The following is a 16095-nucleotide window of genomic DNA, read 5'->3' as shown; positions in this document are numbered from 1 at the left end:
AAGAAAGAAACGTGGGGCTAAGAAACAGCTTTTTGATTTCTTTTCTCGGGATGACCAACCCACAGACTGGACGCTGTCAGTGATCACATTTTCATTACACACACAGTCAGGCATTTTGTCTTTCTGACATCGTTCAGTAGGCTCTCGTCTCCTCTGAAGGAGTGCACGGTCAGAGTAACTCCCATTCACTTTCTGGAGTCGCTTTGGATTAACACCTACAGAACTGAGTCCAGCACACATCTGCAATGCTAGCCATCTAACCCATTATAATTTTGCACACAAGAACGTATCATTTACATGTCTAGACAGCGCTATTCGTATTTTTCAAAAACCAGTAATAAACTGGCTCCAAACACTATGGACATTAAATCAGAGAAGCTACTCCTGATCATTTTATTCTTCCCAATTCGACTCTATGTCAGAATACTTCATATTCACTACAGCCTGGATATTCAGAGGTGCTAAGCAACAGCAGTTCCTAATGACCTCAGAAAAAAATCAGGCTATAAATAAAAGAATAGATTGCATCATGTTTTCAGAATGGCTTGACCTCCCTGCCCCACAATATCAATTGTCTTCACTGAAATCTACCTTTTTAGTTGGTAATCGTCCTGTTAATGTTTGTAAGAAACTTGACGTCTCAGTGTGCGAAGACATACGATTACAACTTCGATCCGTAGCCTACGGAGTGGAGATGAATGAATGATGACAGGACATTAAAGTTTGCTGTGGATGGGTTTTGCAGCTCAAGGACAATGTACGTTTACAAAAATACTGTTCCAACTGTAGGCTTTTACTGTCTTTACACCTTTTTATGCATTCTCAAACTCTTATTCATTTACAGATTTGGTTTAAACAAAATGACAGTACTTTTTATTGTTGTAAGACATACAGGCTACTTAAATAACTGCATGTTCTTATGCACAAAGACACTTAATGCTGCAAAGCATGAAACTTTTTCATCATTATATTTTATCAACATGCATATGTCGAGGAGGTAATATGTGTAATCTCAATCCATACCTCTCAATCTACCAGAGACCAAGCAGGTGGGGACGTACCCCACAGCGATGCCACTACGGGCACAGGGGATGAGAAAATTACTGAAGTTCTATTTCTGATGGAAATAATTTGCCATGAGCACAAATGAACTCAGACTAAGTATTTCCAAAGACTGATCAGCTTGAAAGGAGGTACAGTTGAGAGGTATGTTCAAGGCAACCATGCAGTGGAAAGCAGCAGGCAATAGGGGCTAAATAACTCTGAAGCTGCTATAAAGTTTTCATACTTTGCAACACAGAACAGATACAATTGGCCCTAGCAAGTCACTGTCTCCAGCACTCAAATTTACATGTTTTAAGAGAGAATTTTACATGTGGTAATCAATTTGGTTTAACAATATTCCACTCAGTCATGAAGGATTACTTGACGATGAATACTAAATGCTTGATGAAAATGGCAAAATGGTTCACAACATCAAAAGAAATGGCAAACATGGACAAAACTATGAAGCTGTGATTAATGTTCCCACTTAGAAATGTGCTCCACCTGAAGCTGAAACTAGTGTTAGAGAAAGAAAAAGGGAGAGAGAAAAGAAATGGAAAGCAGTCACAGCATTTACATTTCACAGACCAGCAACCACTGACATGAAAGAAGGGGACACGTTCACGCATTTTGAGGTTTTTTCATGCAGTGTGGTGAGGGGGTGGGGGAGAAGATGCTAATTTATAAAATAAAACTCAAAGTTTTCAAGGAATAAATAAATAATAATAATTAAAAAAAAAACCAAACCACCAAAATCAGAGTATACACTGAAAGGAAGATATTCTACAAGGAAACATCAGGGAAAACAAAGCCAGAAAAACCTCTACCGAAGACACCACCTGTGTTGACTCTGCACTTGGGCTGGGGTTGGATCCCCATGGGGCTGCTTTTGGACCACCAGTGTTTACCCAGGAATTGGAGCGGTCTAAACCCTGAGCATGTAATAGAAAGCAGTTGGGAAAGGAAAGAAATATTACATGTTGCATGCCATACAGTAGTCAAAGTTTAGTCCTTAAAAGCAATCAAACGGGATACACTGCAGAGACATCATCAGTTAGCACTGTTAAAGCAGCCTGAGGTGTCTCTCTCGAGACATTTTAGTCCAGAGAATTATTTTATATCTCATCACAGAAACACAACACGTTAATACTGTCGACAGCTCTGGTCCAACCTGTCCTATCTGTAACGCTTGACATTCCAAAACTATCCTCCTCCTGAAAAATCCCACTCTTAACTCTGATCAGTTTAAACCCATTCACTTCAGCAGATGGAGCCAGCCCAGATTTACAGTGTGACAGAGGAAAATTGGTGCACAGATGTGAAAACCACAAAGGATGCTCTCTGAGGTTTCCAGCACTTCTGGGTAGACTGCTTGTTAGCCCACAGATTATCAACTCTTTAACTCTTATGGAAATGCTGAGAAACTTTGAAAAGACTGACTGTCAGCTCTTCTCTGGACTAAAAAAACAGCACCACTGGTAGAGTAACCCTGTGATCAGAACTTCACATGGACACCTGAGTATTTTCTCTGGGCAGCGTGGCAAAGAGAGGAAAGAGCACATACCTTTTCTGGAACCAACCTGCTTTTCCAAGCAAAATACTTGAAAAATCATCCTTTTTAAAAGCTCAACCTAGTTTGTACTCCAAATTCTAGTCCTGCAATGGATCATACGGGCAAAATTACTGTGGATCCCTCCTCTGTCTCTTGCTGCCTTAACCTCTCAAAACACTCAGAAAGAAGAAAAGGAAAAAATTAAATGGTTTTGTCTCCAGGCTGCTCCTAAGTCAGGAACATTCAGTGGGATGCAGTGGACTTTCCTGGCTCCCAGGAACCAGCTCTAACAGAGGCAGTTTTGCAATGCCACAACTGAACAGCAGTTCCTTATAAATTCCACACATCAGTTTCAACCCTCACCCGAGTGAGAGCTTTCATCCTAGTTTCTGTGCCAATGTCAGGCTTTTTCCTAATACATGAAGCAAAGGTGCAGCCCGTTTCATCACAGCGATTATCATCGGCTGCAAAGTCCACCAAGCCTAACAATCTATTTCTCTCAGCAAAGAAAAATCCACCCCAAGGTTGAACCCAGTGTGAAAGCTGTAACCTGGGATTCGAACCATTAATCCACTGAGCTACCCTCTATGCAGAGTACAGCAATGCTATAATTTTGCTTAAGATGTCCAGTAAAAAAAATACTGAACAGGCAAGGAGAGTGTTTTAATCTCAATTACTTTTTGGAAGAAATAAATCAAAGCTCTCTGCCCTGCTCAGACCCATAAACATGTTTTATTTTGCACACAGTGATTTAAAGTCGAAAGGGCTTTGCAGAATGCTGAACTAAGCTCTTGTTTTGTAAAATCGGGTCTAATTTTGAAAATGCCTTTATCACACTCACATTTCTGTTCACAGGCTTTCTAATCACGTCACGGGTTCTGAGGATAAAGTTAAACATATACTGTGTTTGCAGAAGCAGCAATCCTTCTGTAAAAATCTGAAAAGCGAAAGATTCTTCCCTTGTTGGAAAATAAAAGAGTACAAGAGCTTCTTAACTGCTTGACAGAGTCACTCAAAAGTTCACAAAACTGCTAGTAAATTCTGCTCTGTCTTTGGGGTTCAACTTGCAGCTGGATCTGTGCAGGAACATAACACACATTTGTGAAAACGCACTGTCAGACCAATGAAACTCCACAATCTTTTCTGTTTTTTCCCAGCACATCTCCAACGTCTTAGAAGCACTTAATAAGGTGCAAAATCTGACCATAAGTCTTTTTAGACACTTAATAAATTTGCCTTAGTAGGGAATAAAATTTACATGGCCTCAGTTTACAAATTAAGGCAAAATAAGTTACAGACCTAAAACCTCCTCTATTATGAAAATAAACAGAAATTTCCCAAATCCTCTAAAGGTGATGACTGTGAATTTTCAAAATTAAGTAAGAAGCTGATAAAGGAGAGATTTAATGAATATTTACCCAACCTATACATATCTTACATTACAATAAAAAACAATACAGGATTGGACTCTGAAGACTTCCATCAAACAACAAAACACTGTTTGTTTTGTTTAAAAGCAGAAAGCTTCTCATGACAGATTCTAAATTGAAGTGCAGGTTCCCTACTCCAATATATGTGTTTACACCATTACTTGGAGAAACAGAGTAGGAATTTTTGCACCCTTTTGCTCATTTCAACATCTCAAGAGGTGTTGTATTTTTGCCTATTGATATTAACAAGAAAAAAATATTATATTCAACCAGAAGTCTTTATAGTCAGACAGAGCTTCATTTCTGATGCTCAGACTACCCTAAAGGAAACTTTTCCCTCAACAATTATTCACAGAATAGGTTTTCTTTAAAGCCTGGAGTACATCTCCAGAAGAAAATCTCTCTTCATTTTGTATTGTGACATTATTCACTAAGCCAGCACATGCTAAACTTCTGATAGCCTGTGTAAATTCCATATGCACATTAGTGCCTATGGCATTTCACAAAAGGTCAGGGTTCTTTAATTAGCAAGATATTGGAATGGTCTTTAAAATATTTTAAGACTTCTAAGTCCAAACTTTGATGTAACAAATTATTTTCCTATCCACACTTCTTCAGCAAATTATGTTGTTATTCATTTAAAACTGGTAACCTCTTTCTGAAACTATGTTTTTCCTGCTCTTATAAAACCTAGGACCAACCAGTGGTGGCTTTATTAATAAACTGGCTCACTGATCTTCCAAAGGATCGAACATAGCACCTCTCTGAAAGGGCTCAGGAATTCATCTGTGCTGGAAGAGTGAAGGGTCACAGGTGGGAAAGCATCTCATCTTGGTGTAAGTTACCACAGCCTGTAGATTAAAAAAGAGAACCCTGAACAAGCTAAGGCATCCCTCTCAGGGAAGGGAATTATTAACACAGCAGATCTGCCCTGGCTCATCTCTCCTGTTTTAGGCACAAAACTCAAGTGCTCAAATTGGGACTGTAGCACTCCTGTGTGCTTGGAAGTCACCAGAGAGGGACAGGCCCTTCTGCAGGAGATGCATATACTGAGCCCTTAAGAGTCAAAGGAAGACCACACCAGATGCTCTGCACTAACATGCCCACACTGGAAAGCCACTTCTAGGTGTGGGGAATCGGTGTGGGTGCAGTTAGCACACTGTAAATTCACACTGCTGGCCGGACTAAGGCTCACTCACTAACCATCCAAAATCCTCTCTGGCCCATGCAGGGACTAGGAATATTTCTGCTGTGTGCAAGATCCCTGCTCTGGACATAAGTAGCAGAGAAAGCATCTGAGCAGCCATTAGTGCTGAACACAGAGAAGAGAGAGTTTTGGTTTGGGAGGTAAGAGTGGGATCACAGGGGGGCAAGATAGGGGATGCAAGGTTTGGGGAGACATAACAGAGCTGGTCAGGGGATATGGCTGCTGGCCATGTGAAAAGTGAGGCAATCAAACCACTCTTGTCCTACTAGTCTTGGGGAGACAAGTCCAGAAGACCTCTTGCCCCTAGATACCACACTGCCAGGATGGTCTCCAACAAATCAGAGAGATCAGCAACTATTTTCAAGGAGTGGAGTTTCAGTAGTGTTATCAGCAGCTGCCAGAAGAAGTCTGAGAACGGGCTGTTAGTAAGAGCATCTTTTCATAGGAAAAAAAAAAAAAAAAAAAAAAAAATCACCAAAACTTCCCTGTTCTTTCTTTAAATAAAAGATGCTGAAGTTCCTGTCAGACCCTCAGTGGTGCACACGTACCTTGCTGCCGATGATGGAGCGAACTTCATCGTCCGGCGAGGTGGGGGTCCCAGATATATCTGGGTTGCTGTTGCTGAGGCTCCGTGAGCGGTTCAAGTTAAGGCTTGCTGGTCGGACAGCAGATCGAGCCATGGTGGCATAATGCACTGATCCCCCGAGGCCACCAGGACCTACGGCAGTGGATGGAAGAACATCCCGTCAGACCATCGCTCAGAGCCTTGATCCCCTGCTGCTTTACACCCGCCTGATGCAGCAAACCCTTTAGGTAACCACTCAGTCTGGCCTGTAAGGAAATCTTCCCTAAGCCTTCTCCTGCCTGGTTCTCCAAGGCAAACAGCAGGGAGACAGGGATGGGATTAAAAGCTATTTTATCCACCGATCTGTGGGAAGCAGGAAGCTCCCTGTGGGTTTAGGCAGCCAGGGTGAGGTATGTCTTTAGCTAAAGGGATACTTGCCAGACCTCAGACTCAAAAACCACCAAAGGACTGGGCACAGTTTTAGGTACACAACCTTCCCACCCCCCTCAGAGGTTTTCTACTCCATGCAAGAAGCAAGTGTTGTGCACAAGAGCCCTTCCAAAGCCTAGTTTTCTGTGGCTCTCATTCACGCTGTCTCTTCCCACACACAGATATCCCTTGTTCTCAGCAGGGGTGGAATTAATTTGTTTCCCTCATGTACCCAGACATGTGTTTTCAAGAATTTCACACTCCTTTGACAGTGTATCAACTTTTGCTGGAACCAGATGAAAAGTCAGAAAGTACTAGAGTGAAAGAGACTGGGAAGGAGGACAGGCCAAGAGTGTACCACATCTGTCTACTTGCCACAGAAAATAAAACAAAAACAAAACAAAACAAAAAAAATTTTGCCATAATTTAGCCTCGTGGTCTTTCAGCAGTGACACTATTATCTAACATCATCAAATAGTGAAATCTCTGACATGGCTAACTGTAATTAAACTCATCTGGTAAATGGCTACACTGGACCATAGAGAAAGGTAATAACAGGGCTTGGCAGGGAACCAGCCATGCAGTTGGAGCTCAAGAGCACCTGCCAGCAAGCAATTTCTGCTTGCTTTTAATAAACTGTGACTTGAAATAAAATGAAAAAAAAGAGCTACCTGGTGATGGTGAGTTGGGATAGGTATTTGGTAGGCGAAAAACGTAATAAATATAGGAAGCAAGAAGGCTGTTTCTGCCATGCTGGTCCTGGTTTCCATCCAAGTTCTTGTGAAGTCTGTTTATGATTGATGCCATCGCTTCAAAAGAGGCTTGGCCCAGGTTAACTGAAAGTAGTAAGTGAGGAGTTTGTTTTAGACTGCAGCAGTGCTCATGAGCAAAGCCTAAACATGCATTTCGTCCACCTTCTAAAGGATAAATGGTGAAGCTTGTTCAGAGTATAGCAAACATTTCTCATGAAAAACAGAACCTGATATTTGAATTAGGTCTAATAAACAGCTTGACAGGAAGACAGGTGTTGCAATGATAAGCTTCCATTTTTATGAATAACAAATTCAATGAATTCAGGCCTGATTTCTGCAATCAGCCTAACTTTGATCATCAGCTGACATGGTAACAAGATCAAGTCCTCGCTTAATTGATGGATAACATCCTTTGGATATTTATCATACTTTTCTCAGTTAATTATTTCCTCCATTTAAGCCTTAGCCAAAATATAAAATGTATCAAAGAGAACAATTCCATTCTGTTTCAGAAAAAAAATCTGCTCTAAATATGAGGATAGGAATCTACACATGGACCGAGGTGGTTATTTTAAACAAATTATGGATGAAGCAGACAGCAGTTGGAGACTGTAAATCTTAAGTTTTTAAAAAACTAGACACTAATGTCCTAAATGCTCCATACAAACTAAACTAATACAGAATACTTACGGAGTGAAAGAGCATTAAAATATAAAATACTGATATTCCATCATGGTCAAACTCAAGTTTCCTACAAAAAATCCCATTTGCTATTTGAATTACTAAGGATCTAATCCTGACTTCCACTTGACATTTTTTTGGTACTGCCAGAGCATAGCCCACAAGAAGGAGCAAAAGGAGGGATTATTCATGCTGACAGTATCAGATCCACAATAGCTAGAGGAACATACAGCATCTCTATCTTCTTATTTTACCTACTTCAAGATTTTCCAAGGTGACTAGCAAGGTTGAAATTCTTAGTTCCTGAATGCCAGTATAGAGACACCTCAACAGGCTCCAGTACTAAGAAAACGTTGAGCATCCAACTCATGAAAGTCAGGCCCCTTTCCAGTGTCTCAAGGTGGACACCAAATTACTAGTTGTTCTTGAAAACCTTTGTATTAAATATTGCTCCTGTGTATATCACCACCAATCTGGATGCCATCTTGCTTTATTTTGAAGATACATGGTGTATTAGTGGCACTAAAATAAAGCATTCAAACGGACTTTTTCATTTCTACATAAATATGATAAAATTGGAAGTGTCAGACTTTCAGCTATGTAATTCTCTATAAAACTTAAATAGAATACCTATTTGGCCTGCAATGACAGGAGGTCTTACTACCAGAAGAATCAGTTTGTCAAGCAGGAGATGAAGAAATCGCACTACCGGCTCCAGTTGAGAGGAATTTAAAGCTGAAATGCTGCTCTTCAGTTCATTTTCCAAGTTGTTTTCCATAATTCTCATATCTCCTATTCGCACAGGGAACATGTGCTCATCCAGAGCATGGACAAGTGCAAAGAACTTGTCAAGATAAGGGTCCTACACACAAGCCAAAAAAAAAAAAAGAAAACCAAATAATCAGCAAGGAGCTCCAAAAGTAACTCCACTTTCTCTGGATTTGTACCTCATGGATGGATTCTCTCCAGAAGTTGTTCATTCTTCTATCTGACCATTTAATCTCACAAAATTAGCAGAAACTCAACATCTTTGAGAGCTCTGCCCATATGTCTACATCAAGTGAAATCAGCCGATGTTCAGAAGCTGTCAGGGCAAAACTAGAAGACCCACAAACTGTATTCTTAGAAAAACAGACAAAAATGCACTAAAGTCATTTTACTATTTACAAAAAAAAATATCAAATGACATACTGGGAATTAATAAAACAAAAAGTTGAAATGATTAGTCAAAATGATTGTCATGTTTCTTTTCAGATCAAAGAAAGATGAAAAATACATGGAGGAACAAAAGAGGCAGAGGGGAAAAGGAAAAACAAGGAAACGTCACGTGCCTGGACTGCATGTTAGATCTGTTGTATTAAACACAACAGCCTGAGGTCTGAAAACACTGTTGGCCATTCACTCCCTGTGAATAAAGGCCAAACTGTTCATATTTTTAAGCAGAATTTCTCAAATATACTCACAGCAGAATGTGGAGTAACAGGTCTGCTGGCTCAGAACTGAAAATGGGATTGTAATTTCACTACAAGTCATTATTATACTCTTCACAGTATCAACTTATGACAGCGTTTCAGTTGCCAAAAGACTACCAACCCTTTTTATTACAATGCCTGCTCTTAACATTTACCTGAGTGTGGAGGGATGATACAGCAACAACTTCGACATTGAAAACCCCTTTGTGGTTATCCACCCACTTCATTCCAGGGAGTGGAACCTGCAGGTTAACAGAAAGATGAGCGAGGATGTGACAGAAACCAGAGTAAGGCACTTCTAATTACAGTTGCCATTTCTTTTCATTTTAGTGTCAGATCACACACGTGTGCCCACACTTGTCTAAACAAGAGTATTTGAGAAATAAATAACCTAAGAGTTAAAAATACACATGCACACATGTATGTACTCACACACTCTTTCACTTTTTAACAGAAGTATTCTCCTGCTCATTTTCAGCATGAAGAACAACTCACCTCTGGAGAAAGCACTGAATAAGCCTGTGGGGGTTTTTCCAATGAAACAGGTAGGCAGAACTGACCAGTCTTTAACCGTCCATTTTGAAGCATTGGTATCCACTTTAAGGAGAAGGAATTAACAAAAGAAAAAACAAAACCACACATTTCTTAAGGCTTTCTTGAACTTTCCAGGCTTCACTGTCAAATTCTCAAATTCTACAACGGAGTAGGAGTTGACAGTGATGCTGAACAAATTGCAAACAAATGCATTATGAATATATCCTATGCTGAAAAACATAAAGACTGAAAGACACTCACAGTGTAGCCGACTGGGGTCTCCAGGGGAGTATTTTGTTTTTGTTGGCAACTGACATGGTAGAAAGTAAAAAGCAGGTGGTGGTGATCGGTTAAAGTGGCTGGAAGCTTAATCTTGATTTCCTCATGAAAATCAGGTGATCTGTGCAGAGACCAGACCCTCCACTGAGTCATCAATACAAACATTGTGGTTTACTATCTTATGCTTGAGACCAAATCCTTTGAGTTAATATATCTGGAAGCACGTGGACTATCTCAAGGGATCAAAGCTTTACTTTCTGATCACAAAGGACTGGAAAAACGTCAGGTATGCATTTACAGTCCACAAAAATGAAAGCAGCAGCCCTCCTCACACAAGCACTTTGAAATGAACTCTTGTCTCAAGGTGGAGGCTGCCACGGCCCCCAGTCCACAGGACAGGATTCTCTCCCTGGTACACCTACAAAGCCTATCAACACGTTAAGGCCAGATTCAGCACTCCTTACTGCCACTGCAATACAATTATTTTCAAAAGCAAGTACTTCCAATTTGTTACTAAAGTCTAAAAGGCTCCAGCAAAATAATGAAGCACACACTACCATGAGTTTATAATGTAAGTCTTCATGAATACTAACTTGAAGCTTGTCCTTACGTGCTCAGGATCACAGCCCCTGACACAAGGCTGATTTGTACCAGAGCAAACAAAGACTCCAGCTCCTAGTCATCACAAAATGCTAACGACCCTATCAATTGACATTGCAGTTGTTGTAAGTGCTATTCAGTCATTGTGAAATAATTAACACTGAGACAGAGTCACTGGTGAGTTACTCCACTTTCACACTGGTAAAACTTCCTTTGGGTGAAATCACACTATCCATATGGGCCCACGTCCTTTCACAAGCTGTCACGTGTTTTACCTGTTGTGATACACTACAGCCGTGTATGCTTCTTTGGAAAATTCAGGACAGCTAGATTTGCCAAAGATGACCTGCAAAAATGAAAAACAATCACAGAAATTCCCCTATAAAACTGTGCCAAGAATTTGTTCCATCATCCCACAGAGACATTTACAGCTCCATTCATGAGTCTGTGCAGCTGTGTACAGTTACATCTGCTTGTTGCATGCTCCTTCACTTACACACAACGTTTTACTCAGTCACTGAAGAGTTCACAGTTTTAATAATCTCAGTCACATGCACACAGATATGGCCGAAGAACTGACGAATGTAACCACCCCTACACAGATCTTCACTAAGGGCTGATCACTTCTTGCCCGAAACACAAGTATAACTGTCACCTTTGATTTTTTTGGCATGGAAGCAAAAGTGCTATTCCAAACACAAGGGTGTCCACTGCAAACATCTCGGGTTAAAATACTAAACTACTACGTTGTTACTTTATACAAATGTACTCTTTGTTCTGAAATACTGTAATTTGATATTCCTCTGAGCTTGTTATTTTGAAATGTATTCCAGCAAGGTTTTCTTTTAACACGGGGATTTTATGACTGCAATGTGTACTCTGCCTTATCAGCATGCAGCATTCACACGGAGCACAAAGTACTTCCCTCACCGGCATGGCATTGCTTGGGTCCTCTCCGTACATGAACTGGACTTTTACAGTGATATTCCTGGCAGATCCTTGGCGGTTGGCAAAGTTAAGGCTCTGAGGATAGACATAAAGAAGATTCCTGCAGGAGACAAAGGCATCAAGTGACCATCTCCATGTGAGAATGAGAGGGTTTAGACCTTAAATTTATGCTATTGTTTATGGAAACGCTGGGAGAGTCAAGGTGAAGAGTTTGATTAGCCAGATGATCTTCTCTTCAACATAAGTGCACCAAGCAATTTGATAATAAGCCATTATTTTGGATATCAGAAGTCATAGTTTTTTTAACTGCCATTACATTTTGAAATAGTTCCTGTCTATAAGGGCACTTGAAAAACACACCTAAAAATATACCGGTGATTCTACAATCTAAGAAGTTCAAGTGGAAAGAAAACATATGAATAGAAAAGCACTGAGAAGTGTTTATTAGTTCAACACAGAGTGGCTGGTTCCTGTTAAGTAACTTCCTTGTTGTAACCCGTCCTCTCTTTTTCTTTTTTTTTTTTTATAAACTCCTTATATCACAATGACTTCAGGTTACACCTCTCCTCCGAAAACGGATGAAACTAAATGAGTATGTGTAGCTTCAGCACGTATGCAATCCTCCCAACGACTCAGACAGCGTGGCATCTCTAATTCCACGCCTGAAAGCTGCACTTCAGCAAGGACAGGGATCAACTAAAACTCACATCTGAGAAACAAGAACAGTCAGGAGCTCTGGAAAACAGCAGAGATGGCCAGACTGAATCAGGCGTGCTCAGTTTTGAGGGAATGGCTGTGGCCACAGGTAAGGACAGCACTCCCACTACCTAAAGAACTGCTGCAAAGACCGAAGAAATAAAGTGATCATCACAACCACAGGGAATATGACAGGACGTAATGGGCTGAAATTGTGGCACAGGAGATTTAGGTTAGATAAGAAGGAAAATGTTCTGGCTGTAAGGCTAGTTAAGCAGTAAAATAAATTGCCTGGGAAGGTGTGAAATTTCCATTTTCTGGCAGCTTTTGAGCACAGGTGAGGCAAACAGCTGTCCAGAACGGTTTACAGACAACCTCAACCTTCATTGTGGGGGGCACATTTTGGAGGCCCCTTCCAGCTCCATTTCTCCAAATTACTTTAAACACAACAGTGACAAGATGCAAAATTCTGCAATATTTTCCATCCTTTTAGCCCTGCTCAGTCCCTGCCGACGAAGTGCAAGTTGGATTCGCACAACGTTAACAAAACTGTCCACTAAAAGCCCCCACCTGCACTATGAGCAAGTAATTTATACCACAGAAAGTCCCTTGCATGTTCCTACAAAAAAGACAACAAACCCCAAACCATTCCACTCAACATACCCAATTATTCAAAGGAAATACACCTTGTTTCGCCCCAAAACAAGTAAAAGTGCATGAATTATTATACATCTTTAAAAAGTCAGCCTGCATATCCCCTATCCATCTCCCACACAGCCCTGCCTAGCAGACCAGCACTGTTCCTCCTCGGATACCCTGGCCCCTACAGCTCCAACAAGAAGGACCAAGAAGGATGCTCACCACAGGCTACTCAGCAGCCTGATGGTTAGGTGAGGGGTTTGTGTTTCTATTCTATCTTGCATCTGCTAGGGATAAAAAATTGGCATGTTGGAACTAGATGATCTTTAAGGTCCCTTCCAACCCAAACCATTCTATCATTCTATGATTTTGCCCAAACACTGAAGCAACCAATTCTGTAACAAGTCCTGGCTTGTAAGGCAGGAGGTAAAAGAGGTTCCCTTCCACTCTGGCCCCCTCTGGGAACTATTCAGTGAATCTAAACACAATTTGTAAGTAGTTTCCAACTGTTCTTTCTCCCAGAGAGACAAGAGACAACAGATGGGCACAGAAGACTGAAGTGAGGAACACAGCAGGACAACATTTTAAGCACAATAAAGCAGCTGCTACAGAGTGCTGGCAACAGTAGATCAAAACCAAAAAGAGTCCTTATTTTGATTGTCAGGAGAGCAGTAATTCGGTTGCTCAGTGAAGGCACCTGGTGCCTTTTCAGATGGGTATCCAAAACACCTGCACAGGGCTAGCAGTGGCTCACTCTCCCGGAGGTGGCCTGCCCTGGGCTGTCTGTGCTAGATGTCAACATTTTGGTGAATGAATCCTACCCAAGGACTTGGTTCTGATGGCAACTCCATTTGCTCCCCAGTACCCATGGGTACTCCCATCTATACAGATGTGGGTTAAGGCTGCTCCTATAGAATTCTCTGAGAATCTCAGAGGAAAAAGTTACCTCCTCCAGGTCAGCAGCTATAGAGAGCAGTCCAGCTAGATAGCTCCAAAGGCTATACGGGCAGCGTTATGAAGCCAGGCTCTTTTTCACCCCTCCAGGCAGAGGAATATGCTTAGGTGGCATGTGGGAATTTCTTCCCTTTCAAGTCCTTCATGGTGAATTAAGTTTTTGAATCCCATCCCCATTGGTCGCTTTGCCTAATCAACGCTCTCTTACTATTTCAGAGGGGGCCTGTGCCATTTTTGTGACTCTACTAAATTACTTTGTTCTGGCATGAATACATTTGCTCCTTGATGTTCTTTGTAAAATGAAAATGGATATGAAAATTTACTCTAAAATGTACATTGCTCATAAAACTTTTATTAAGTATTATTAGTGCTTAAGAGAAGGATTTAATGTATTTATGAAGCCAGACTACAGGATCCCTATATTAAAGGCAGTCTTATGCTTAGGACTGATTTATGCTGAATAGCAGGGATGAGCCTAAACCAAGCTTGCAGTTCTACCACCTCTTCTGCTAGGGCTTGGCCTGCTGGGAGCAAAGGAGACATTTCACCAATGATGACACTCTAGAAAGAGGGTGCTGGAGACCTACAAGCAGATGTTGTATGTCAGGCAGGGCTTTAGCTGCATTCATAAAAACAAGTGGTGGAGGAAATGTACAGGTTGTTCCCCCATCCATTGCCTTTAAACCCTTGCCATGTGAAAGGCTCAGAGGACAGTTCTCCCGCATTTCATGAGGAAGAAGCTCATGTTGCTGATTGCGAGTACAGATGCACAGATCCTGCTGTAAGACAGGGGAGGTTGGATGCTTGCTCTTGTTCAGGCAGCTTCTCTCCAGAGGGTTTCCTATTAAAGGCATCTTCCTTTTGTGGAAAATTTACATATAGAGAGGGGAAAAAATTCTCCAACTTGCAAATCAGAACGTGACCCTAATGTAAAATTCTATTTTACCTTACCCTACAGAGGTAAAAGCTGCAGATCTCCCCATCTACCCTAAGTACAGTTACAGGAGCTGTACAGAGACTGATGGCTGAAAACCTGATAGGAACATTATAAATCTCTTGAAGGAACCGAGGCGCCATCTAACAGCCACCCCGGGAGGCTGACTTCTCGGTTTCTCCTTTGTCACTCTCTGTCCTTCGATTCATTATCCCACAAGTTTTCCTCTTATTTGTGTGCACACACATACCAGGACTCAGTAGACTTTGTAGGACACCAGAGCTGTAACCACCATACTCTGAAAAAAGTGAAACAAGACTCCTGTGCAAAGTGATGGTAGAAGCTGCCTCACTACATGGGTGAGATGACAGGCACCAAAGCTGCTTGGCTTTTAAAGGCAAAGTAAGTGGCACGGCACTGAACGTACTCTTCAGAAACCAAGAGAGGACAGCCCCAGCTCTGTATGACACACAAGCAGTGGGAAGCGAGAGGAGAGAGCAACTTTCTGATGGGCTGGACACCGTGGGGAGGTCTCATATCACAGTGTTCAATTCTCTATAGAAGGGATAAAGGGAAAGGAGAGGGAGTAAAGACTGATCATGACAATAACACTGCAACACCAACAACCACGCTAGGCACACACCAAATGAACAAAAGGACTGCTAGTCCTTGTGCTTCAAGCTACTTCTTGATTATACTATTCACAGATTTCTATCGATAAAAGTTTCAGCCAGAAGCTTTAAACCCAAGGACTTGTGTCTGGAGCTTTTATTAAAATGCTATGCAAAATGTATGCAAAGCTTATACTATTATCTCAAACAGATCTCAAAAGTACTTTTACTTCCATAAAATGAATTGCTAAAGTGCAAAGGCTTCCCAAGCCATGGAAATAATGGCACCAGGCACTCCTCTAAATATTTATATAATGTGATTGCAGCCATTTTGCAAAATCCTCCATAAAGGTATTAAAACATTAAGAGCTGATCCTAACTCTTAGAGGGAATGTCTAACTATTATGAAAATTTCCCTTTACAGTAAAACCCAGAGACCTTTTTCTTTGGTTTATTCCTACTATAAAAATCATTTAAAGCCCATTTAATGAGGGTCACCCAGGTGCATGAAAGATCTTCAGGATCATGTTTGTTATATACATCTTTTCTTGACTGGGCTAACAGCTCTCAGAGGCAGGATTCCCCCTTAGGGCTTCTACAGCTCCCGAATCTTATGGTTTAATCATACCAGAAGTTTTTTCCTCTCTTCTTCTTTCCTGGGTCCTGCTTTGCTTATGGAATCTGTGACTGCTGTGACATCTAAGGGTGGTATTTTGTAGTGAGATTATCACTGCCTGACTTTATTGACACGGGCATTAATATGGAAAT

General features: G+C 41.2%; 1 protein-coding gene across 10 annotated transcripts in view; it reads right to left on the bottom strand.

Moving 5' to 3' along the window:
- The window catches only part of DOCK7 (dedicator of cytokinesis 7), a 106510-nt gene that overhangs the window by 34349 nt on the left and 56066 nt on the right, over positions 1–16095 (bottom strand). For 4 of the 10 annotated variants that reach the window (XM_074906061.1, XM_074906060.1, XM_074906063.1 and 1 more), the window contains exons 15-24: positions 11476–11593; positions 10821–10891; positions 9928–10066; positions 9628–9729; positions 9288–9374; positions 8291–8522; positions 6899–7063; positions 5782–5951; positions 1884–1976; positions 592–681 (exon numbers count right to left, since the gene is read on the bottom strand). In XM_074906061.1, the coding sequence (XP_074762162.1) occupies positions 592–681; positions 1884–1976; positions 5782–5951; positions 6899–7063; positions 8291–8522; positions 9288–9374; positions 9628–9729; positions 9928–10066; positions 10821–10891; positions 11476–11593 (1267 nt within the window). The remainder of the gene's footprint in view (positions 1–591; positions 682–1883; positions 1977–5781; positions 5952–6898; positions 7064–8290; positions 8523–9287; positions 9375–9627; positions 9730–9927; positions 10067–10820; positions 10892–11475; positions 11594–16095) is intronic. The other 6 variants (XM_074906065.1, XM_074906069.1, XM_074906066.1 and 3 more) reach the window with 3 other exon arrangements.

Source organism: Athene noctua, chromosome 5, assembly GCF_965140245.1.
Source record: "Athene noctua chromosome 5, bAthNoc1.hap1.1, whole genome shotgun sequence".
Lineage (NCBI taxonomy): Eukaryota > Metazoa > Chordata > Aves > Strigiformes > Strigidae > Athene > Athene noctua.
This window is presented reverse-complemented; position numbering and strand designations above follow the sequence as displayed.